Source organism: Tauraco erythrolophus, chromosome 12 (assembly GCF_009769465.1).
Source record: "Tauraco erythrolophus isolate bTauEry1 chromosome 12, bTauEry1.pri, whole genome shotgun sequence".
Classification (NCBI taxonomy): domain Eukaryota; kingdom Metazoa; phylum Chordata; class Aves; order Musophagiformes; family Musophagidae; genus Tauraco; species Tauraco erythrolophus.
The window spans coordinates 16,349,012-16,373,401 of NC_141476.1; the positions used below are offsets into that span (position 1 = coordinate 16,349,012).

Here is a 24,390-nt window from a genome sequence, read left to right on the forward strand (position 1 = left end):
CCATGGACATCATCTTGAGCCCTGACCCTGGCCCTGCCCCTCCACCGTCTGCTCTGGAGAAGGGTGGTGTTTCTGGCACAAAGTCCCATGGAGGAGCAGCCGGGCCACGCTGCTTGCCGTGGGTACAGGCAGCACTTGGTGTAGCTCACCTAGGGCTGCCCTGGATCTGTAAGAAGAGCAGTTGCTACCGTGTGATTTAAAATTCCCTGAAACAAACCAAAGCAGTAAGGCAAGAAATGGAAAAGCCAGGGATGGGGAGAAGCAACTGCTGAAGTAAAGGGAGGCTTTACCAGCCTCAAGGAGGTGGAAAAATTATACAAGGAGACTGAAAAAGGGAACTCGTGGCCCGTCCTGCATTTTGCATTCAGGGTACCTCCTGCTTCTCCTCCAGGTGCACAAACCCAAGGCATTTCTCTCCCAAAAGCTGCTCTCGTCGGGAGCGGTGTCCTGGGAGGATGCCGCAGCCCCTGGTGCTGTGCTGTGCAGTCTCCCTACTCCGATGGTTTTGCCCCCACAAAGGTAACAAAAGTCACTTTGTGACTCCTGGGACCGCTTTGTGCTTCCCTGATTTTTCACAGCGTTTCCGAGGATCGGCGGCACTTCCCTGTGCGTTACCCCCGGCTGCACAAACCGCCCCATTCGGAGCTTTTAACCGACCGGAAAAACGCGAAGCCTTTCCCCGAAGACGGGGAAAAAGGCAGCGCCGCAGCTGACCGTCGCCGGCCCGTACCGGCCCTCCGTGCCCCCGGGGGAGGCTCCGAGCCCCGCACCGGAGGAACAGGGGTGCCGGGGCGGGGCGCGATGCCGCGCTCGGGAGCGCGGAGGCGGAAGCGAGACGCGGCGGAGGAGGGGTCCGGGCGGGGCGGGGCGGAGCGCGGCGGGGAGCGGGGCGCGGGGCCCGCCCGCCCGGCAGTGCTGGCCATGGCGGCGGCGGGAGCGGCAGCGGCGGCGGCGGCAGCGGGAGCGGTCGGGCTGGCGGCCATGGCGGCGCGGCCGCTGGGCGCAGCGGAGCCGCTGTCGCTGGGCTCGCTGCGGGGGAAGGTGCTGCTGGTGGTCAACGTGGCGTCGCTCTGAGGAACCACCACCCGCGACTTCCTGCAGCTCAACGAGCTGCAGCAGCGCTACGGCCCCCGCGGGCTGCAGGTCCTCGGCTTCCCCTGCAACCAGTTCGGGCACCAGGTAGGGCGGGCGGGCGGCCCGGGCCGGGGCAGGGGAGCGGGGAGGAGCCGCCGGTCCCGCTGGGCGCTCACGGGCTTTGCTCGGGGCGGTTCGGGGTTTGTTTCCCCAGGAAAACGCCACGAACGAGGAGATCCTGCTCTCGCTGGAGCACGTTCGTCCTGGCAAGGGGTACAAGCCCAATTTCATCATGTTCGAGAAGTGCGAGGTGAACGGGAAGAACGCGCACCCCCTCTTCACCTTCCTGAAAGAGGCGCTGCCCTTCCCGCACGACGACCCCTCCTCGCTGATGACCAACCCGCAGTACATCATCTGGTCCCCGGTCTGCCGCAACGACATCTCCTGGAACTTCGAGAAGTTCCTCATCGGCCCCGACGGCGTGCCCTTCAAACGCTACAGCCGGCATTTCGAAACCATCAAGATCCAGAATGATATTGAATTGCTTCTGCAGAAAGTTCCCAAGAATGTTCTCGAATAAAGCAAAGCGCCGTCGCGTTTGCCGCCCGGCATCCTCGCTTCCTGCCCCGCTCACTGCACTCCTGTCTGTTTTTCTTGCAGGGGGCTGCTGCTCTGGCAGAAATCCCAATGTCTTGTGCAGGTTTTGCTTGTGATGGTGCATCTTCCAAATCCTTGAAGTGTACCTGATGTTTTCAAAAGCTGCATGTGAATGTTTGGGAAACTATGCCAGGGAAAGCAGGTGTGAGTCTCAGTAGCTCACTGTGATTCTCTGAATAAATAAAAAAAAAATTGTACTTTCTTTAAGGCTCTGGTGTGATAAATCCAGGCGAGTTGCGTGAAATGTGGTGGCCATGTTACCTGTTCATCAGCTCGTGTGGGTGCTCACAGGGGCTGACTCAAACCTCTCAAGCGTGATAGTGCAGTCAGGCTGAAATTTGAACGCAAACGTAGGGCAGTGCGATGGGCAAACAGCGTTTGTGAGCTCTGCAAACTGAATCGGTGCCACATCTCATCCTGCATGTAACAAGCTTGGCGGAGTAGGAGGGCAGCACACAACAGAAATAACCTTGCCAAACTGCTTACCGGACCTCACTCGAGGCCTGCCTGCAGAGGACACGGTGGCACGTGGCCAGGGTGTGATTTTACAGTGGCTGAGCTCCCAGTTTGGCTACCAACAGCAGGTCACGACAGGTTAGTAACCATTCAGGCAAGTAGACTGAGAGATTCTGCAGTCTGGACTGCTGCAGGCTGATGGCAGAGGGCTTGGTGAAGAAAAGCCTGTCCTCACCTTTGTCCAAGAGCCACTGTCCCCTTGCTGGCTCCGCTGGCTCCTGGCTCTATCCCATTTTGCATTGGCGGTAGCCCAACACGAATCTCCACATACTTGCCCAGTGCTACATGAAGCCCATGTCACCTCCATGTATCCCCAACACCTTGCAACACAGAGAAGCACACAAAGAACTAGCTCTTTTGTGTTCCCAGTGCAGAATACCAGCCTATTCAACTGCCGTGGGAGTTTCAGCTTGGAGTTTCACTGCTCAGAGTGTCCTTGTTGCCCTTTGGGCACAGGAATCACATGTGACACTCCAGGCATGGGTGCACCAGGGTTCAACCAGTATTTTCTTCTTTTTACTCCTTCCCTAATGCTTTTCTGACTCCTGCCGACCACAGAGCTGAGAGATATTTCATGGAGTTGTTACAATAATTCTCATGCTGTTCCTGTGCAGTGATCCTGGTTTTACAGCCTCCTGCTGAACAGCTGGAATAAGGATTGGTTCACCTTGGGAAACCATGAGCCTGTGCTAAATTTCACCTGCCATCTTACTGCCCAGTGGCTCATGTCCTTCTGCAGGTAAATTTTCACTCCTTAAATGGCTCTGCGAGCACATTTGCATTACAAGCTGCTCCTGAAGTGGCCTCGTAGCACTGAGTATAAACTTGGTGCTGGACTGAGGAATACTAATGCAGACTAGAAACTCGGGCTTTCAAAGGGAAGGCATAACACTTTCAAGCATTAGTCCACTGTTTTCATAATTTAAAAACATGGAATTTGAGTGGTTTTGTTTTTTTCCTGTTGATTACTTCTCACCTCACCTCAACTGCTGCTACCCCTGAGTCATCAAGCTTTGAACTCAGATTGCACAATCCTCAACGGGCTATTTCTTAACAGTACAGCTTTGTGGAAAAAACAGGATGTTTTCAGTAGCTGTTTCAGCTTTGGAGCAGAAGCTGCTTGATTTGGGGGATTATTTCTTCAGTTAAATAGACTTCCCTCATTAATGCAGGGTGTTGAAATAGGTGGAGAGTACAGAGGATGATGGGCAGCAGGAACTCATTGCACTGAAAAATCATTCTCAACATGAGCTGTGGCACTTCCTCAATCCTGACTCAATAAACTCAAGCCATTCGAGCGAGAGCTCCTTTGCTTTGCCTGCTCTTTACCAGCCTGTGGCCCCAGCTGAGCCCCACCGCCGCTGAGGAGCAGATCGCAAGGCCCACTGCTGTCCCAACGGCAGCCATGCCAAAACGGGTCTCTTGACGAGCTTGCCGGACAGAAAGGCACCTCACTCTGTGCTTACTCAGTGCTAACGGCCAAGGGATTTATTTACCTTCCGGCTGCTGGGGCTCTGCTAGCAGAAAAACAAAGGAGCAGCTCCAGAACAGACACAGCCACACCAGCAGAAGTACAGTGACGTGATTCCAGAATGAAAATTAGCCATGCCAGCAGGAAAACGACTGATCCCAGTGTAAGCACACCAGCAGCAACTCTGCAGTGTAGATAAAAGCCTCCCAGCCTTGTCATTCCCCGTCTCGTTTCAGCATTCCCCCAAGTAGCTGGCTTCTGGGGCAAAGTGGGCTGCGGTGGAGAGGGCAGCCTGTGGGCTGGAAACCTTGGAACATCCATAGAAGAGCACAGCGCCCACACAGGCTCTTGTGCCCAAATGTTATTTGGAGTCGTGATCGGAGGGGGAAGATGACGTTTCACTACAGGTAGCAGCTCTATGCCCAGGGTAGACCTGAAGAATCCCAGGTGATTCCTCAGGGATTATAAAATGGCCCAGTTCTATTTCTGTAATTTCAGGGAGAAACAGACTGACTCAGTAGGAAACCTTAAAATAAATACTGCTACTTGAGCACACTTGGATTCCGTGGCTTGAGGATGCCATCCTTTCAACATCTTGTGTCTGTCACATACACATTCCTATGCTCTTACTTTTTTCCACTTCTACACTTTTATTGCAAATAGCTAATCCCTCTGTTAGTGTTCATCCTGCTTTTCTATTCTTCTGCATATCAGAGTTCCATATATTCCCCACTTTAGAGAATGTTTGGCCACCCCTTTCTCCCCCCTCCCAATGGTTCCCTCTCCTTTTTAGCTGCTGATAGTTGCCATCAACTTCTGAAACTTTAACCAAGTTCAGATATTTGAAGCTGTCAGGAGCATTAACCAGCTGCAAAGAAAATTATCCTTCCTGCCCCATCTCCCTCTCCCTGGTTCCCTAGTGTTCCGCCCACCAAACCCTAGCACATCTCCTGAAATCCTGGCTGATGAGATGTGGTGTTCAGAAGTGTCTACTCAACAGAAACGCCATCAAGTGGAGCTTAAGACCTTTCTTACTCAGACTGTTAAATGCTCTTCCAGGTATTTAAAATCCCTTTGTCCTCCTGCTGAGCTTTGTTGCACCCACTTTTAAGACAGCTTTTAGTCATTGTTTTTGACCATTGCCATCATAAGGCAGGTGGGAAACACCTGCCTCCAACCGGGTGGCACTCAAAAGGGCTTTGTTGCTGTCGGTGCCACTTTCCTGCAGCCAGCAGCCATCAGGTTCAGCTGGAGACAAGGGCAGGAAGCCGAACGGCTGAAAGGAAAGTGCTCGAAGACACACGAGAACATGGACACCCCTGTCTACAGTGAAACTGTAATAATGTCATTTCCTATTAGTGAATCAGAAAGCTTCGAATGAGACCATTTTGATTGTTTGCCACACTTTCCATTAGGAGTAGGCAATTCATGAGCAGAATGAGGTCAGCCATGCAAGCATTATCTCAGAATAGCTGACTCATTCTAAAACCACACCCAGTCCTGCCATAACAGGCTCTTTTAGTTTCTTGAAGCCCAAGGGGGCCCTGCCCTCTGAAAAAAACAGGAGTAAGTAACAGGACTCAGCTCTTACTAGAAGGAGAAAATGGTCTTCTTTTTCAGTGTTAACTGGATCAATTTGCCATGCTGCCCAAAATAGAAAAGGCCTTTCGCATTTTACCCGGGAATGCTGCAGCACTACCAGGCCTCACTGGCAGGAGGTTGAGCCCATCTGCCCACCATGCTGCCAGACACTGGCTGTCAGGAGAATGCTTCCCTGCACACAGTCACAGCCCCAGCACACCACCCTGTCTTTTTTTTTTTTTTTTTTTTGACTCTGTAAATGGATGTATTTGGTGCCAGAATAAAGCAGGTTTCTAAGTCTCTGAACCATCATCTGAATCCTTCCCCATTTTCCCACTCCTCAAGGACAGGCTCCCTACACAGCACAGCTCTTCCCCGTCAGGATACACCACTTGAGTGATAAACGCCTAAATCTCTTCTTGAGAGGTTCTTTCAAGAGACACTTCCCATTCCAGAGCGCTCCCCCGCTGGCTGCTCTGCCCCGTTCTCCCGTTTATCCCTGTTAACAGTTGGAGGTTCCTTCCCCAGCCAGTGCCCCGACCGGAGGCTGCACGGGCAGTTACGGGCGCAAACGGCGCCGCAGCACGGGAAGCGCGGGGCCCGCACCGAGCGCCGCTGCTGCTCCGGAGCGCCGCGGCGGGGCCCTGTCGGCCGCGGAGCTGCCTCGCGAACGAGGCTCGTCGCCCGGCGGACACGGCGCCCCGTGCTCCGAGGACTCCCGGCGCCCTCACGAGCCCCCGGGGCTCCGGCCGCTCTCCACCCGCGGGCCCGGGGGCTGCGACCCTCCGGGCAGCGGGATGATGCAGACGCTGTTTCTGGCATCTTTGACGCTCCGCCACCGTCCGAGCCTGTGGATGAGAGAGACCGGGGTCATCCTCTGCCGAGCCCCAGCGGAGGGGGAGCCCCTCCGGCCCTGTCCCCACCGCCGATCCCGAGCGGAGCCCTGCCCCTCCTGCCGCCCGCCGCCACACGCGGCACCCGCCCCTCCCGGCTCCACCACGGCCCCCGGGCCACGCCCTCCGCGCCTATTGGCTGCAGGCGGCCGGGCCCCGCCCCCCGGAAGCGCGCTCCTGCCGCGCCGCCGCTCCCGGGGGAAGCGGGACCTCAGCGCGCGGCGCGTCGGGGCTGCGGCTGCTGCTTCCCGGCCGGAGCAGAGGCCTCGCCGGGGGCACCGAGGGTTTCTGGGGGAAACCCCAGTCCCGGACTGGCGGCTTCCGAGCCAAGACCCTGAGCGGTGGGCGATTTGCAAAGGCGGTCTTTGGGTTTGCTCGGTGCCCGCCCGGGAGACGGGGGTGAAAGCTCCGCAGCGTTGGGCTGTTTGGGTGCCCGCGGGTTTGGGCTGCCTCGGTTTGGTTGGTTTAATTTAGGAGTTCCGTGCGAAGCCATGAGGGCTGGGTCATCTTCCTCATCCCTGTCTGAAAACAGCGTCCCCAAGAAATCTCCGTTGGGATGTATTCTGGTATCGTACTCCGAGTTTCGTGTCCTTGTGGTGTACTCGGTTCGTGTTCCTGGCGCCGGCTGTTTGTTGCATTTGTTGTGTTTGTTATTTCTAAGTTACTGCTTTTATCTTGTCATGGGAAATAAGCCGTTGGCAGAAGGGAGTATTTTAAATAAATCTCCCTTAGGATGTATTCTGCAGGATTGGAAAGATCCTGGGAAAGACCCTCTAACAGCAACAACAACAAAATAATATTAATAGAGTATTGTGATCATTGGTGGCCACTGTGTATTTTGGAGAGCCAGAAAAAGTGGCCTAAGAATGACGCTCTGCAATATACTACTCTTTTACAATGAGTGCTGTTTTGTAGGCGAGAAGGGAAGTGGGATGAGGTCCCATATGTGGATTTGTTCTTCTTGTACAGGGTTGCCCTTTGTGGCGCCCAGTGTGGGGCTCAAAGGGTTGAGATAACAACAGATTTGACCAGAACGTGTTAAAACAAATTTGCTGTAGCTGTTCATTATGTTTTCTTGGATGTCGCTGTTGTTTTCGGAGTTGTATAATTTAGCACCTTACCTACCATGTGTGGTGTTTGTCGGTATTTATTCGTGGTCTGCTATCACTGGGTGTTGGACTGGGATGAAGGGCATTATTTTGCTAATTAAGAGTAGTGCTGTGCTGTGCTGTGTGGTACTGATGAAATCCTGGGTGTTGGGACCAGTTCTGTATCTGTATTCAGCGGTGCAGAGAGGAGTGGTGATGTGGACCTCATTTGTTAATTTGAAGAGCCACCTGGTCGGTGTTTTTGCCAATGACACCGGTAGCTTCTCCCCTTTGCAGAGCCAATTCAAAAGGGGGACATCTTCCTTCATTTTCCCCTCCCCCTCCAGACCACTTAAAAAAGCCTGTGCGAATTTCGAGAACATGGAATATCATTGGAATAGTCTAAACAGTATGAATCTGTTGCAAGGTCTCCTGAATGTATATCTAATTATATGTATGTATATATATAAAAATATATAAATATATATTTATATATATTATTTATAATATATATAAAATATATAAATATATTTATATATAATATATATATATAAAAATATATATATTTAGGGTTAATCGACCATTTAGAAATTTGTACCGATTCATTACTCCTGTTATTGTGCTTGCCATCTCAACCCCTGTGACAAGCACGGCGACTACTCAAACCCTGGCACCAGAGTGCTCGACGCAAAAGCAAATGCTGTGCTCAAGCCACTGCAACAAGCGCTGCATCTACTCAGACTACAGTGTTGTTAGTGGCTGCCTTAAGGAAGAGGAAACATGTACGAAAGTCAGAATGTAGAGGAGAGGATGATGATGAAGAGGAACCAGGGCCATCACAACGATCAGAAGAACAACTAGAGCTGTCATAACGATTAGAAGAAGAGAAAGCAGGGCCATCACGACAACGAGAGAGAGGAAGAACTTTCCACCTACTCAGAAAAGGAAGAGGCAGCAGGCGACTCTAAAGCAGGGCCATCACGACAATGAGAGAGAAAGAGGGAACCTTCTTGTTTCTCCCGAAGGAAGAACTCAGTGGAGAAGAGATGATGATCTCATAGATGAGACAATAACCACCTGATCTCTAAACATGAATGAGCTGCGAGACATTCGAAAAGATTACAGCCATCATAAAGGTGAGCCCATTGTCACCTGGTTGCTCAGATGCTGGGACATGGGGGCCGGTAGTCTGGAGGCAGATGATAGAGAAGCCAGGCAGCTGGGAGCCCTTTCTATGGATGGAGGCATTGATAAAGCGATTGGAAGAGAGACACAAGTCCGCAGCCTCTGGAGACGGCTCCTGGCAGCTGTAAGGGAAAGGTATCCCTACGAGGAAGAGGTTTCATGTAATCCAGATAAGTGGGTCAACACAGAGAGAGGTATTCAGTACCTGAGGGAACTAGCCGTGCGAGAGGTGATTTATTATGACCTGAGAAACGTGCGGTTATCCGAAGATCTGGATGATGTCTGTTGCATGTGACCCATGTGGCGGAAGATTCCATGGAGTGTGCCACCATCATATTCTACCTCACTGGCAGTAATGGATCTCGGAGAAGACGCACCACCCGTGGGTCATGTGGTCACTCGACTCCGACAATATGAAGAGAATACTTCTGTACGGGCCTGCATCATGGCTGTGGAGAAGCTGTCCGAGGAGATCCAACAATTTAAGGAAGAAATGTCCTACTCCGCACCTTCACGTTCCAGAATTTCAGCTGTTAGAACCAGGCGTTACCCTCCTTGAGAGAGACGATACACATCACAGGGCCAGCTGTGGTTTTACCTGCATGATCATGGAGAAGACATGAGAAGGTGGGATGGAAAGCCTGTCTCAGCCCTAGAGGCAAAGGTAAGCCAGTTGCAAGGAAGAACCAACAGAAATATGAATTTTTCCAGTTCCTCTAGGGAAGCTGTTGCTCTGGTCTACAGTGGGCAGTTTCCTAGAGTGAATGGGAGGGATAATCCTTCTAACAATCCTTTCCTTGATCCTAATCCTGTTGATTCACAAGGAGTGAATTATGGATATGATAATGGGTATTAGAGGGGCCCTGCCTCCAGCCAGGTGGAGGAAAGGGACAATCGAGTTTACTGGACTGTGTGGATTCGTGGGGCCCATGATGCCTCAGGCCATCAAGGAAGAGATGCAACATGCAGATGGGCTTGTGATCGAGGAGCGGACTTAACTATGGACACTATTGCACAAGTTATCCATGACTGAAACATGCACTGCGGTCAAGGAAGCCAAGCGGTTAAAACCTCTTTGGTATGGAGGACGTTTGTTAAAATGTAAGTATGGGGAGGCCTGGCAGATTGATTGTATCACGCTTCCACAAACTCGCAGTGGCAAGCGTTACGTGCTCACAATGGTGGAAGCAACAACTGGATGGCTGGAAACCTATGCTGTGCCCCATGCCACCGCCCGGAACACTATCTTGGGCCTTGAAAAGCAAGTCTTGTGACAGCATGGCACTCAATTGAGTCAGACAATGGTACTTGTGCCAAAGAGCATGGCATTGAGTGGGTATATCACATCTCCTATGATGCACCAGCTTCTGGGAAGATTGAACGATATAACAGACTGCTAAAAAACACACTGAAAGCAATGGGTGGTGGAACTTTCAATATTGGGATACACATTTAGCGAAGGCGACCTGGTTGGTCAACACTAGAGGATCTGCCAATTGAGCTGGTCCTGCCGAATCAGAATTTTTACGTACTGTAGAAGGGGATAAAGTTCCTGCAGTGCACATTAAGGAATATGCTGGGGAAGACAGTCTGGGTTATTCCTGCCTCGGGTAAAGGTAAACCCATTCGTGGGATTGCTTTTGCTCAAGGACCTGGGTGCACTTGGTGGGTGATGCAGAAGGATGGGGAAATCCAATGTGTACCCCAAGGGGATTTGCTGTTGGGCAAAAATGGATGATAAAATGAATTGAATTGTATGATATTAATTGCTGAATAACCCCGTCACTGCATACCATCATTGCTATGGTTGTTACATTAATGACATTAAATTGAGAATCATCCAGGTTAATGAAGAATGAACTTTGATGGAACCAGAACTGATTCCAGACACCCAGCAACTTCCTTGAGGTCGACGTTTTCAACCTGCAGACTGTGGACATGAACTGTTGCTGGATACACCAACTACAAGCTCCAGATGTCACATGCAGCAGAGACTACATGTCATCTGTTCTACTGACTGAGCGAATCATCTTTCCTGCCCTGAGAGACTGCCATGACATATGAAGCCCAGAGTTATGGACTAAATGAACTCAACAAACATTTTGGAGGGATGACCTATAGACTAAGGGAATGGTATCTATGTATATATGTGAGATTTGAGCATGACACGCATGGTATGGAATAAGGGGTGGATACTATCCTGGTTTCAGCTGGGACAGAGTCAGCTCTTCTTTTTAACCGCTAGAAGAGCTCCATGTTTTGGTTTTAGTCTGAGATTTGTTCTGAGAAGAACGCTGACAGTGCACTAATGAAGTTGGCACTGAGGCCTCAAGGACTTTTCAGCTGCCATGTTCTTGACAGTGTGCAAGAGCACAACAGGATAGGGGGGAGCATAGCTGGGACAGAGGGTCCATGACTCCCCGTATGATTTGTACTTAGGATTGAGGGCCAAACTGGCCAATGAAGTATTCCATATCATGCAGCGTCATGCCCAGTATAGAAATGAGTGTCAGCCAGAAAGAACGGTTTTTGCTCTTCCGTGGCTCTCCTGGACTTTTGGAGTGCTCTCTCTCTCTCTCTCTCACTCTATTTTCGGGCCTCTCGCTTGTCTGGGATTGCGGTGTCAGGACTTATCTGTTTCGGGATTGTTAGTACGGGATGAGACAGGCCTCGGTCAAGGGGTGGTGAGCAATTACACGGTGCATCACTCGTTTGTATATATTATTATCATTGTACATACATATGTATATATTCATATATTAGTAGTAGTAGCATTAAATTCTTCTTGTCTCAACCCATGGGTCTCTCTCCCTTTTCTCCTTTAATTCCATTCCTCATCCCTGGGGGATGGGGGAGGGTGAGCAAGTGGCTGTGTGGAGTTTAGTTGCTGGCCTAAACCACTGCTGATGTCCAGGTGCATAATTTTCAGCCCAGCCAGGAGACCAGATCTACATTCGGACCTGGAATGATGAATCCTTGAAGCAAAAGTGGAAGGGACCATACCAAGCCCTGCCCACAACACACAGAGCAGTGAAAGTCCTCCAGGATGGAAACCTGGATCCACTACAGTAGGATAAAGCCAGCTGCAGGCCCGGAATGGGAAGCTGAACAAGCGGGACCAACACATCTAAAATTCACTGGAGAATCTCAATAGTGACCTTAATAATCTGTTTGAACCGGTTAGGAGTACTATGCAAAGAGGAGGGTGAGGAGAATTTAATTCTGGTCTTGATCCGCGGGTTTGGAAAAATGCGTAATCATACCAGTGTAACAGCCTGCATACCCCTGCTCCGAGCAGCTGGCCAGCCTATGCCATGGGGAATAATTCCCATGGTTACGGAGGAATGTGTTAACATTTCTAAGGCTTTCATTGCAGCTAATGCCCCCTATTATCTTGATGATGCCGAATGCAGACAGCAGGGATGTGATGTACTCCAGGATCCAGTGCCCTGGACACCAGGTGATGACCGGACTGGTGCAGGAGGATCTAAACCTTCAGACCAGGACTTTCTAAAACCTGCCCTGGCAGCTTCAGGAGGACAGGCAGCGTCGATGTCGTCGATGTCTGACTCGGCATCATGTTGGAGATACATCCACAAGCCCGGAATGTTCAAAAAAGAAACCTAAAACCCTTAGAAGGGTCTTGGAAAGTGTCGTGGCGCACCCGGAGCGGGCAGGGGGGCCGCGACCTCCGGCCGGCAGGGGGCGGCGCGGGCGGCGAGGCGCGGCGGCGGAAGTGAGCGCTCGGCGGCGGAACTGACAGCGGCGGCGGCGGCGAGGCCGGCGGAGCGGTACGGAGCCGGGAGAGTGGGGGGAAAGAGAATGGGAAAAGCGGGCTGGGAAAGAGGTCTGGTGATGCGTCAATGATGGGGTCCGTGATGGGTCAATGGTGGGTGAATGACGGGGTCGGTGACGGCATCAATGATGGGCCAGTAATGAGGTCAGTGACAGGATCAATGATGAGGTCAGTGGTGGGTCAGTGATGGGAGTCAATAAGGGGGTCAATGATGGGTCAGTTATGGGGTCGATGATGGGGTCAATGATGGGAGTCAGTGATGGGGTGAATGATGGGATCAATGATGAGAGTCAGTGATGGGGTCAATGATGAGAGTCAGCGATGGGGTGGAGGTCGTGTGTTTGGGAGGTGCAGGCATGGGGTGGGGCCAGTGGTCAGCTTCCTGGTGCCATTCAGGTTTGTGCACCAAGTGTGGGTGCAGCGTGGTTTGGAGCGATGAGGGGGTGCGGGCGGGGTGAGTGCCCTGTGCGGGGGTGGGAGGACCGTGTGGGGCCCCGGACAGACGTGTCATTCACAGCGGGGAAGCAGAACCAGGCGCTGTGGTTGGCCACGAGCCTGGGCTGCTTCCTGCTGCGCTGCCGCGTGGGCACCACGGCTGCGGGAGCCGGCAGCAGCAGGCAGGGTGAGTGAGCGGCGGGAGCAGTGGGCAGGGGCAGCGGCGAGCAGCTTGGGCAGCCCCGTGCCCCTGGGGAGGGGCTGGAGAGGGGCAGGCACGGGAGGGGAACTGGGCACCAGGGTGAGCAAAGCTTGGCGAGGTGTCGCAGGCAGGAGGGCAGGCGTCGCGGGGGCTTCTCTCTCCACTCGAGGTGCCCTCGTGTGCAGAGGGGTGCTGGCAGGGTCCTGGCGTGGGTTTACTGAAGAGACAGAAGGAAAAGCGTCACAGGCCTGGGGAAGCCAGTGGGACCTCGGGGTGCTGCCTGGCCTCCGAAGGGGGAGTGCAGGCTGGGCTGGGTTGGGCGTTGGGGTGTTGGAGCTGGGGAGTGACTCTGGAGGGCACGCAGAGGGTGCAGGGGGCAGGATCGGGCCCTCCACCCCCCAAAGGAGGAAGGGGGGCAGTTTGCTCAACCCCCGCTGATAAGCCAGCACAGCAGTTCCTCCTGCCCACTGTTTGCAGCTTCTCCTTTGCAAGAGGAACGGCTGCCGGGCTGGGAGAGGGCTCCCAGTCGCTCACTGATATGGCATGGGGCTCTTGGCCCCTCAGAGGCCAACAGGGCCCCCCGAGCCCATGCACTGGTGCAGCAGGGCTGGGGTCTGCTCACCTCCATAGCCCTGCAGCCGTCTCTTGCAGGCTGGGGACACATGTGGGATGAGCTGGCTGGTCTCAGGCGGCTCCCCAGGTGGCAGGAGCTGCTGGCAGGGCTGGGGAGGGGGCAAGGCCAGCCCTGTGCCTCGTGCCCCTGCCCCTCTGCCGCTCTGCAGTGCCAGAGCTGCCCATGGGTCTCACAGCATGGATGCCTGGAGCCGGCACCGCACACCACTTCCCCACTGCAGTGCTGTCGTTCGACCTCGGCCCCGCCGCTAACCCCTGCAAATGCGTCCGGCCGTGCCACTGGGGAGCTGTGCCTGTGCGGGGCTGGTGCCAGGCCGGGAGGGATGCGTGTGACCTGTTCCCCAGCGCCTCTAAGCTGTGGCCTGCTTGGTCTCCCATCAGTGAGAAGAATGGGCTCCGTGTCGGAGGAGCTCAGCCTGGTCCCCCTGCACCGGAGGCCGGAGCTGCTGGAGGCCTGCGCCAAGCTGCTGGGCGAGGAGTGGGGGAAGAGCCGGGCGTCGCGGCTCCACACGCTCCAGCGCTCCTCAGACGCCTTCCCCACCTGCCTGCTGCTGCTGCGGAGCCGGGGCCCCGCCGAGGCCCCCACCACCCAGGAGGGTCCCTGCCAGCTCGTGGGCCATGTCCGGCTCTCCCGCGTGGCCGGCCAACCCCGCGACCTCTTTGTGGAGAGCGTGGTGGTGGCGCGGGCGCTGCGGGGCCAGGGCTACGGGCGGCAGCTGATGGAAGCCACCGAGCGGTGGGCTCGGGCCCGGGGCTTTGGCTGCCTGCGCCTCACCACTCACGACAAGCAGCATTTTTACGCCCATCTGGGCTTCGTCCTGGGCGAGCCAGTGCAGAGCGTGGCCTTCCTTAGCCCTGCCATCCCCGCTGAGGTGCTGCGGCTCTTCTCTGCCCCTCCTGCCACTGCCACCACCATCACCAAGAGGCCAAAGGTGTCCTCCACCCCCCCGCCTCCTGCTGCCCCCCCCCCACCCCCTCCGCCGCCCGTTATCTGGGCAAGAGGGGTCCTGGCCGAGAGCAGCAAGCAGAGTGCCCTGGAGACCCCCTACCGTGATGCCAAGGGGCTGCCCATCTTCTGGATGAAGAAGGACATCTGAGGAGCTGGGGCCCCGACCCAGTGATTAAAAGCAAGTGTGGGCAGGAGCTGCCTGCCCTGGCGCTGCCCGACTGCCTGCCATTCTTCTGGGCTGGCACCAGCACCCCCAGCCTTCCTAGTTTGCCCTGGCCCCGTTGCTGGGGTTGGTGCCAGGGTGCCGGCAGGGAGGTGGTCCCTGCACCCTGCCCTGCCCAGGCACGTGAGCTCCACTCCTGCTTGGCACCCAGCTCACCTGGCCCGAGCCCCGGGATCACCCCAGACTCTGGGGTTGGGACTGGTCCCAGGGGCGCCACCCAGCCCCACTAGTGTCTCCTCCACCCAGGGGACTTGCTGTGGGGCAGCCATGGCTGACGGCTTGCAGTGTCTGCCAGCGTGGCTGCTGCTCTCCCCAGTGAGCAGTGTGGGGAAACTGAGGCATGTGATGGCCAGAGGGGCACCAGGGGCAGTAGTGCAGGGCAGTGTGGGCTGCAGGGTTCCCTACCTTGCACTGTGAGGGGGAGGCAGCCTGGCTCAGCTGGCAGCAACAAAGGCCGGAGCCACCATAGCGGGAAGGTCAGAGAGAGCAGCCGGGCCCCACGCTGAGGATTAGCGCTGTCCTTGCTGCGTCACGCCAGCCCTGGGCCCGTCCCCTGCCTAATCCCCTCGCCCCAGGTGGCTGGCTGGCACCAGGCAGGGGCACCTGGCCCCCTCCAGCCCTGCCCAGGCTGGCAGGGACAGAGCTGCCCATTTGATTCCACCACACCTCTCCGGGGCTCAGCCCAGCCTACAAAATGGGGAAGAGGAGTTGCAGTGCCCCTGCTATGGGCAGGACTAGGAGCTGGCAGGGAAACTGAGGCACCAGTGTCGGCAGCTTGCAGTGCCACACTGGAGCTGTGCCACGGCTGCAGTGGCGCGGGCAGGGGCTCCGGGCACTGAGGCGCAGCAGGCAGAGATGCCTGCTGGCAGCAGTGAGGCAGGAGATGTCTGAAACTCCCAGGTGTGCTCAGTCCTGTGGGAATTTGGGGTTGGCAGCAGTGGCTGATCCCAGCCCACCACACGCCAGGGTGGCAGCACTGGCATGAACGGGGTGCCTGCTGCACCCCACTGCCTCACCCCTGCCACTCTCCTTTCCCTGCAGGGTGCCGGCCCCGCGGGCAGCCGGCGACGCAGAATGGTGCCAGCACTGGCACTGTGGGCCTGCCTGGCGCTGGGCACGGCTGGCGGGGAGAGCTCGGCACCGGAGCCCCTGGCAGGTGGCCAGCCTTTTGCCGTGGTGTGGAACATCCCCACTAGCCGCTGCCAGCGCCGTTTCGGCGTGAGGCTGCCCCTCAGCGACTACGGCATCGTGGAGAACCGCGACGGCCGCTTCGCCGGCCAGAACATCACCATCTTCTACAAGAACAAGTTCGGGCTGTACCCCTACCTGTCACCGCAGGGCATCCCCTGCAACGGGGGCATCCCCCAGCGGGTCTCCCTCGGCGCCCACCTTGCCAAGGTGGCTGGGGACATCCGTGTCCTCCTGCGCCCCGCTTTCCATGGTCTGGCCGTGGTCGACTGGGAGGAGTGGAGGCCCCTCTGGGCCCAAAACTGGGGGGCCAAACGGATCTACCGGACAGCCTCGGAGCAGTGGGTGCGGGACCGGCACGGCCTCCTGCCGGCACGGCGGCGGCTCCGGCTGGCACGGCGAGAGTTTGAGCAGGCGGCACAGGCACTGATGGAGGAGACGCTTCTGCTGGGTCGGACCTTGCGCCCGAGGGGACTCTGGGGTTTCTACCGCTTCCCCGACTGCCTCAATGGCAACTGGGCCAAGGAGGCCAACTACACCGGGCAGTGCCGGCCGGCCGAGGTGCAGCGCAACAACCGGCTGAGCTGGCTCTGGGCCGCCTCGGCCGCCCTCTACCCCAGCATCTACCTGCCGCCGGCGCTGCCGCCCGCCCTCCGCCGCCGCTACGTGCACCACCGGCTGCGCGAGGCCCTGCGCGTGGCCGCCTTTGGCGTCGACAGCCTCCTGCCCGTTGTTGCCTACTCACGTCTCTCCTTCCGCCGTTCGTCCAGATTCTTGGAGCTGGTAAGCGCCAGGGGCTGGGTGGCAGGCACGCTGGGGGTCCTGCCGGGTGCCAGGACACATCCCCAGCCGTGTCACGTCTCTCTCTCCCTGGCAGGCTGATCTGGTGCACACCATCGGGGAGAGTGCAGCGCTGGGTGCAGCCGGACTCGTGCTCTGGGGAGACATGTCGTACGCCCACTCGGCTGTGAGTAAGGCTCCCTGGGACACTGGAGCCAACACGTGGTGGGCAGCAGGAGGTGGCACGGGCATGGGACATACAGGACTGCCACATCCCCTGTGCCTGCTGGGGAGGGGTGGCCAAAGGGACACCAGTGCCACAGTGAGTTCTCACTGGTGTTCTTCTCCCAGGAGAGCTGTGCCAGCCTGCGCCACTACCTTGTGTCCACCCTGGGTCCCTACGTGGCCAACGTGACAGCGGCAGCCCAGGAGTGCAGCTATGGGCAGTGCCATGGGCACGGACGCTGTGTGCGCCGGCAGCCCCACGACCTGGGCAGCCTCCTGCACCTTGGCCCTGGCGCCGGCCCGCCAGCCTCTTTCCGCTGCCACTGCTATCGTGGCTGGGCCGGCGAGGGCTGTGCCCAGCGGGTCCAGCCCAGCTCTGCTGCCTCCTGCCTGGCACCCACCTACGCTCGTGGGCTTTGCGGGCACGATGACCTCCTGCGCTCTGATGCCTGCTTGCTGCGGGGTGCACAGGACTGGTGACAAAGGCCAGGGACTGCCACGGTCCCCTACCCCGGCAGTGCTGCTGCCTGATGCTTCCTATGGTCTCGTTAACTTAAATAAATCCTCCTGGTACCGCTAGCACGGTCCTCGTGGGCAAAGCTGGGGTGGGCACTGTCATGCCCCCAGGCTGGGCACAATTGCCATCGCTGCCAGGAGGTGGCAAAGCCCCCAGTTTGGCTCTGGCTGGGCCTGTCTGTGTCTCAGTTTCCCCATGCAGGCTCTGCCCTGTGGTTACACCAATTCCATGGTGAGCTGGCAGCCCCTTTACCCTGGGAAGGAGGCATGGGGCATTGCCGCAGGCTGCTCTCCCTTTGCTGTGCTGGCACCATGCTGCCAGCAGCCCTAACCGCGCCACTAGGCCCCCCCCCCCTCCCCACAGCTATTTTTATCCCCCCCCCCCCAATCGTGTTTTTCACTGTCCTATTTTAAGCGGTGCAGTTGGCGCACCGGGAACCCAGTGCCCGGCTCCCAGGGGCCCCACACTGCCTCGCTGCCCGCTTACACCGCCCGGGCACAGGGAGCCATGCCCAGGGAGGCTGGAGAAGGTAGGCTGGGGAGTGGGCTGGGAGCTGGCGGGAGCCCTGGCACCCTGGGGGCTGTGGGCAGAGATGCCTGCCTGGGGAGGAAGGGTGTCCTGGAGGGCTGTGGGCACAGGGCAGCAGGGTTGGGGAGAGGGCAGGCAGCTGGCTGGCACAGCCCCTGGCATCAAACCTACGCGCCCAGCCATGCCCCCCAGGTGGGGAGGGGGAGCGGATGCAGGGGTGATAGGCGTACTCGCAGGCCAGCCCCCAGCCAAAGGCAGGGCCCTGGGGAGCATCCGAGGGGACCCTGGGCATCAGCCAATGCCCCCCCCAGCCCCAACAGCTGCCAACCCCACTGGCAGCATTCACTGCCCTGACGGCAGCAGCGTGGCGCCACACTGCCCTGCGACATGCTGCTGACCCCGGGAAGGATTGGGAGTGGGCATGGGGCCACTCTGCCCTGCTCGGCCATGGGCACAGTGCCCAGGCTCTGCCCGCTGCTCAAAAATGCACAAACACCCAGAAAAAAAATCCTTTCCCTCTGTCCCAGCACAAGCACGGCCACTTCCCAGGAGGGTGCCGTGCTGCACCGCAGCCCTGCCCCTGCCTGCCAGCTCCCAGCTGGTCTGGGAGAGCCCCAGCCAGCCCCACAGTGCCTGGGCTACCTGGGCCGAGGGGTTGGCACATTCCTGCCCCCAAGCCAGGGCCAGATTCCAGCCCCACTAATAAGGCTCCCGAGGCTCTGGGATTGTGGCCACCGGGTGCCCGCTAACTGCTCCGATGACAGCACCGAGGCTGGGGGGAACAACCAGCACTCGCCCACTCATGGCAGCAGGGCTGTGCCAAGGGAACACCGGTGTTGACTGCCCACCCTGGCACAGCTCCGGGCTGGCATCAAAGCTGGGGTCACCTCCGGGAGGGGTCTGGTACCCACAGGGGTGCCTAGGGCAGGCAGGGCCCACACTCACCCTCTGCCTCTGCTCCTGGCAGACAGCATGGGAAGGGCCGAGGGTGCCACACCAGCAGAGCCTGGGGACCCTGACAGCAGCGAATCCGGAGCCATCAGCCTGCGCCCCGTGGAGTCCATCAGCGACCTGCACTGGGCCTCAGGCGGGCACAAGGGTGCTGAGGGTGAGAGCAGGGTGGGGGGGCCTGTGCCAGCCCTGACCATGTCAGCCGCTGGGCTCTGACCTCTTCTCTCCCCTGCCCGCAGGCAACGGCCCAGCTCCATCCAGCACCCTGCGCCAGCCCCCACCTCGCCCTGCACCCCCTGCTCCCCCGCCGCTCCTGCCCACCCTGCGCCCCATGCCCGCTGCCGGCTCCTGCCCCTGCCTTGGTCCTGGCCATCCCCTGCTCCTGGCCCTGTTGGGGCTCCTGGCATTGGCGAGCCTGGTCCTGGCCACACTGGCCATCTACCTGAGTGGTACGTGGCACCGGGCAGGGCGGGAGGGCAGGGGGGGCCCAGGCCACCTGTCTCCAGCGTGTCCCCATCCTCTCCCCACAGTCCTGCAGAGCCAGTCGGTGCGGGCGCTGGCCCAGTGGCTGCAGAGCCAGGAGGATGCCGTGCGCCAGCTGCGGGCAGCCAGCAGGCAGCTCTGGGCTCGCCTCAACGCCAGTGCCGAGCCCGACGGGCACCGCTGAGCTGCTCCCAGCCCTGCCACGGGCACTGGGCCATGCCAGGAAGGGGCAGCGAAGGGCGGGAGGGGAGAGCGGGCAGCCCTACCCACCCCTCATCCTGCTCAGACCTGGCAGCATCACCCCACAGGGTGCAGAGGTGGTGGGGGTGATGCTGGTCCCCACCTCAGGCTGCGAGAGAAAAGGACGGGGCTGCAAAGACCGGCACCAGCCCCAGTGACAGCCCTTCTCTTCACAACAAGGCAGGAGGCACTCTCCAGTTAGCTGTTTAATTACCTCCTGTAATCGAAGTCTTAGAAAGTCACCACCATACATACATTCCCAGGGTGGCAGGCACTCCCGGCTGGTGCAGCCCCATGCCCACCCGGGCAGCGGCCCCTGAGGCTGCACAGGCAGCACCAGGACTCACCTGCTGTGCCACTCACCCCCGTAATTAATTTCCCCATGAGGACTATTTCATATAAAGCATTTGGCTGGAAAAGGGCTGAGAGCAGGCAGCTGGCAGGGCCGGGCAGCGCCTGCCACCCCACGCAGCTCTGCCACCACCCTTAGGTGCCGGGCTGGCTGTGGAGGCAGGGGCCATGCCCAGCGAGGCACGGACACCAGGGTCGGCTGCCCTGCAGCCCTGCGCCGCTCTGCCCTCCTGCCCAGCCCTTCAGGCTGTGCTAGGCCACCCCATTGCCCCCACGGGACCGGAGAGGGGAGACACAAGCCCTGCTTCCCAAAGGGTCTGCAGAAGCCCTGTGAGACCCCCTGCCGCCATGCCATGCTGAGCCCCAGCCACAGAGCAGGCACACAGCAGCACACCACCACCTCCCCCCCTGCTCTTCTTTTATCCTTCTTTTTTTTTTGGTTAAAAAAATAAAAGAGGGGGCAGCCCCCGGCGGGGCAGCTCCAGGCATTAAATACTCTGCTGTACAAGAATAAAAGCCCGAGGGCTGGGGGCACCTGCCCCTCACAGTGCTGGGTCTGCAGTCCAGGTGGGCCGGGGGCTCTGCCCCCCTCTGCCCGTCACAGCACGTCCGCCCGCTTGTCCCGCACCCGGCTCCGGGCTTTCGTGCGGGCTTTGAAGGCAGCTGAGTTGTAGAGATGCTGGGAGGGGAGGGAAGGAGAGACGGGTTAGGGGGTGCCCCTCTGCTCACCTCCCCACCACCCCACCAGCCCCCACTGCACTCAGGTGCTTGGCTGGAGCCCATGGCGGCATGGGAGGCGACTGCAGGCACAAACCTGGGTGGGGGCACCCACCTTCTCAAAGCGGGAGACCTTGCTGGCTTTCAGAGCAGCCGCATCCAGCACCAAGGGGGGACCGAGGCCAAAGACCTCCCGTAGCACCTCGTTGTTCTACAGAAGCAGAAGCCTGTCAGTCCTGTCAGTACCCGCTGGCACAAGCCCAGCACCCCACTGGTGCAGCTGCCCAGCACCTACCTGGAGGTGGTGGCGGATCCCAGAGCCCAGCACCTCTTTAAAGGCTTGGTAAGTCCGCTGGCGCGCCCAGCTGTCCAGGTACATGCACTCCAGGCCAAATCGGATGGTCTCCTCCTGGTAGTCCCCGCTCTGAGCGTAGAGGGGCATCAGCAACAACCTGAGTGCCAGCCCTGTGCATCCCCCAGCTCTCAAGGAGTGAGGGAAACTGCCAGGCAGCGGCTGCACAGTCAGTGGCTCAGCAGGGAAGGGCATTGCCAGCCTCTGGTACCTCAATGAAGCGCAGGATGTCCCGGAAGATGGAGCGCTGCTTCCGCCGCTCCGTCTTGGCTCGGTACTTGTTGCTCTCCGTAGCCAGGACCTTGAGCTGGGCACACAGGAACTCTGTATCTTGGTGGCACAAGTCCTCCTGCCAAAAAAACGGGGGTTTGGAGGGGACGTAGCTCCAGGCACTGCTCACCACCATCACCAGGACACCGCCTGGACACTGCTGGTGACGCCAGCCTGGTGCATCCCAACATAGTCGGTGCCAGCTCAGCTGGGGAACAGGCAGGATCCTGGTGCCAGCAGCTCCCTGACACTCTGCTGCCCGCCCACCCACTGCCTCCTGCCACCACAGCAGCCTGCCATACCTCCACATCCTGGGCCAGCTCGAAGACCAGCGCGATGGCTTCCCCAGCCAGGATGCGCAGCGCAACGCTGCTGCTGGACAGCAGCGGGGGCAGCTTCAGCCAGTGACTGGGGCAGAAAGGCAGGAGGGGAGTCAGGGGAGCCGGGTGCCACCCTAGGGGCTCCCCACGCTGCAGCCCGATGCCAGCCCCTACATCCCACAAGCCCTGCTCACTTGTCCAAGATGCTCTTGATGTGAGAGCGGGGGCAGATGGTGAGGAGCAGGGACCACGACTGGAGGGCGCTGCAGTGCAGAGGGCCGTGCTGGGTGGGCACAGAGCCCCCCTCACCCGTGCTGGCAGGGCTGAAGACACCCTCCAAGCAGGACAGGCATGAGACCAGGTCCTGGAGGGGGGAAACTCGCCCGTCAGGCCACAACTGCCAGGAAGACGCCAAAGCGAAGCCACGCACTGAGGATCGAAGGGGACCCACCCTGCCCAAGGGCACCAGGAGCTCCCCAGGGCAGGAGAGACTCCTCCACCTGGGACACCCCACCTCTGTGAGGTGGGTTTCCCCTCCCAGTTCAGCTCCACACTGCCCAGGGAAGAGGCCCGAGCTGTCACTGATGTCCCCATGCCCCTTCCCCAGCTCAGCTGCAAGCTGCCCTGGCACTGTGGGCTGAGAGTGAGGGGCCTGGCAACCCCCAGGGTGCCCGGTCAGGGGTACAGATGACACCTAGATGCGGCTACCTCAAGGTCAGCAGCAGCAATGTAGCAACACATGCCCAGAGCTGTGGCACACTGGCAAGAGACATGAGGAAAAGGCAGTCAGAGAAGGCAGTGATGGGCCGGATCCAGCACCTGCCCAAGGGGAAGCGGGGTCAGGAAAGGGCCCAGGCCTTACGCTCTGCCGGGCACTGGGGCTGGCCGTGCTGTCTGTCAGGATGCTGACGAGCAGGGGCTTCAGGCTGCGAAACAGCTCTTCTCCCTCTGGGCCAGAGCCCATCTGGAGGCAGAGGAGGGTGAGGACGGTGCCTGCCAGCGCCTGTTCCTCCCCTTTACCTGCAGGCAGCACGAGAGACCTCCCTCAGACACCGGTCACCGGCCCCACCACCCCCAGCCCCGGCACCCGCTGGCGCCCAGACCTTTCTTGAGACACTTCTCCAGGGAGTCGGTGAGCATGAGGCGGCGCTCCAGCAGGAACTCGGAGAGCGTTTTGGAGGAGAAGGCCAAGCGCAGGCTCTGCAGTGCCGCCTGCCGCGTCTTGGCGCTGCGAGAGACCACAGGAGGTCACTGATGGGGTGGCTCAGGACGAGGCACGTCCCGGCCCCTGGCTGGCAGCACCGGCGCAGACGGGCAGCGTGCCCGGCCTGCCCACGCGGGGTGACAGCCGCTCCTCACCTCTTATCCAGGAGGTTGTCCATGTGCTCCTTCAGCCTGTCCTCTGCCTCCTCCTCCTGGCCGGGCTCCCCCGCCGCCTCGCTCCCTACCGGGGCGGCACTCAGTCACGGCGGTGCCCCGGCGCGAAGGTGGGGGGCCCGCGGGGGGAGGACACAGCAGCAGAGCCGCCGCCCGCGGGGCCGCACGGAGGGGGAGGCGGCGGAGCGCGGCGGCCGCCGGGGCTCACCTGTGCCCTCCTCGGCGGGGCTGGCCCCCTCGCTAGCGCTGCTGCAGTGGCTCAGCACCTCGCTGCCGGCCTCCTCCTCGCTGGCGGGAGAGCCCGCCCGGGCGCTGCCGGGGCCGCCTGTGGGGAGTCGGCGACAGGCTCCTGTCAGCGCGGCCCGGGCCGCACCGGGGAGAGGCGGCGCGGAGGCCGCCGAGGCGGAGGCCCGAGGCCCAGGCGAGCCATGGGGCCTGTGCAGGCTCTCGCTCTCCGCTGCCGGGGCGGCAGGGCAGGGGGGTGCAGGGGGGGCCCAGCCCGGCCCGGCGGCCCCGTCGCTCCGCCGCAGCTCGGCCCCTCCCCGGGCCGTCCCGACCCCGCCGCCCCCCCGCCCCGTGTCCGCCGCCTTCCCGCCCTGCACCGCGCCCGGGCCCCCACTCACGGCGCGCGGCTCGGCGGGAGCGCGGCATGGCCGGCACGCGCGGACCCCGCGCCCCTCCCCGGGCGGGAAGCCCCGCCCCCGGGCCCGCCCCCGCCCCGCCGCACGGCCCCCTGGGAGCGCCCGGCGCTATCTGCGCATGCGCGCCGCGCGGGCCCGCGGGCTGCGGCGTCGGGCACGCACCGCGCGGGGGCAGCGGGCGGCGGCGGTCCGGGCCTGCCCCGGCCCCGGCCCCGGCCCCGGCCCCGGCTCCCTGTATCCCTGGCCGTGCCCATAAACCTGCCCCTGGCCATATCCCTGCACCTTCCCGCATCTCTGCCCGTGCCCCTGCCCATATTCCTGCCCAAAGCCCTTGCCCCGTCCCTAGCCCTGCCCATATCCCTGCCCAAAGCCCTTGCCCCGTCCCTATCCCTGCCCATATCCCTGCCCTGCCCATATCCCTGCCCAAATCCCTGCCCCGTCACTATCGCTGCCCAAGTCCCTGCCCTGTCACTATATCGCTGCCCATACCCCTTCTGCCCCTGTCCCTGCCTCTGCCTGCACCTCGTTAGGAAAATCTCATTCCCTCTTGTGACACTTAGTCTTTACGGTATGAAACTGTATTAACTTTCTTGGGAGATAGGTATATATAGTTTACGTTGTATACTGCCTAGTTCTGGTTCAGTAGGCACGCCTGCAGGGCCCCACCTCGTTAGGAGGAAGAGGACACGCCCACCCTGAAGGATGAAGGCCGCCCCTGGACTCCCGGGATAAAGCCAGGGCCCCAGC

The 24,390-nt window shown here is 59.4% G+C and overlaps 5 protein-coding genes across 6 annotated transcripts; 4 read left to right on the forward strand and 1 right to left on the reverse strand.

Annotated features, from left to right (window-relative positions):
* The first annotated feature begins 921 nt into the window (after positions 1 to 921).
* GPX1 (glutathione peroxidase 1) lies at positions 922 to 1,931 on the forward strand. Its single transcript, XM_086619050.1, has 2 exons — positions 922 to 1,179; positions 1,289 to 1,931. The coding sequence occupies exons 1-2, from the start codon at positions 922 to 924 to the stop codon at positions 1,652 to 1,654; spliced, it is 624 nt and encodes a 207-aa protein (XP_086475176.1). The 3' UTR covers positions 1,655 to 1,931.
* Positions 1,932 to 13,912: 11,981 nt separating this feature from the next.
* Positions 13,913 to 14,628, forward strand: NAA80 (N-alpha-acetyltransferase 80, NatH catalytic subunit). The gene has a single exon (XM_086619151.1). It carries the CDS (start codon positions 13,921 to 13,923, stop codon positions 14,626 to 14,628), a length of 708 nt encoding a protein of 235 aa, XP_086475277.1. The 5' UTR covers positions 13,913 to 13,920.
* Positions 14,629 to 15,777: 1,149 nt separating this feature from the next.
* Positions 15,778 to 17,376, forward strand: HYAL3 (hyaluronidase 3). Its single transcript, XM_086619270.1, has 3 exons — positions 15,778 to 16,674; positions 16,769 to 16,858; positions 17,023 to 17,376. The coding sequence occupies exons 1-3, from the start codon at positions 15,778 to 15,780 to the stop codon at positions 17,374 to 17,376; spliced, it is 1,341 nt and encodes a 446-aa protein (XP_086475396.1).
* Positions 17,377 to 17,920: 544 nt separating this feature from the next.
* On the forward strand, positions 17,921 to 19,559 carry LSMEM2 (leucine rich single-pass membrane protein 2). The gene is made up of 4 exons (XM_086619220.1): positions 17,921 to 17,942; positions 18,909 to 19,049; positions 19,132 to 19,341; positions 19,423 to 19,559. Exons 1-4 carry the CDS (start codon positions 17,921 to 17,923, stop codon positions 19,557 to 19,559), a joined length of 510 nt encoding a protein of 169 aa, XP_086475346.1.
* Positions 19,560 to 19,825: 266 nt separating this feature from the next.
* Positions 19,826 to 23,653, reverse strand: IFRD2 (interferon related developmental regulator 2). Of its 2 annotated transcripts, none has more exons than XM_086618846.1 (12): positions 23,626 to 23,653; positions 23,211 to 23,327; positions 22,985 to 23,069; positions 22,729 to 22,853; positions 22,488 to 22,645; positions 22,334 to 22,384; positions 21,820 to 21,989; positions 21,608 to 21,713; positions 21,247 to 21,384; positions 20,979 to 21,107; positions 20,799 to 20,894; positions 19,826 to 20,645 (listed from the first exon to the last, which is right to left on the reverse strand). In XM_086618846.1, the coding sequence occupies exons 1-12, from the start codon at positions 23,651 to 23,653 to the stop codon at positions 20,565 to 20,567; spliced, it is 1,284 nt and encodes a 427-aa protein (XP_086474972.1). In that variant the 3' UTR covers positions 19,826 to 20,564. The 2 variants fall into 2 exon arrangements, with proteins under 2 accessions (XP_086474972.1, XP_086474973.1); XM_086618847.1 differs by having other exon boundaries at positions 22,717 to 22,853.
* Positions 23,654 to 24,390: the final 737 nt, after the last annotated feature.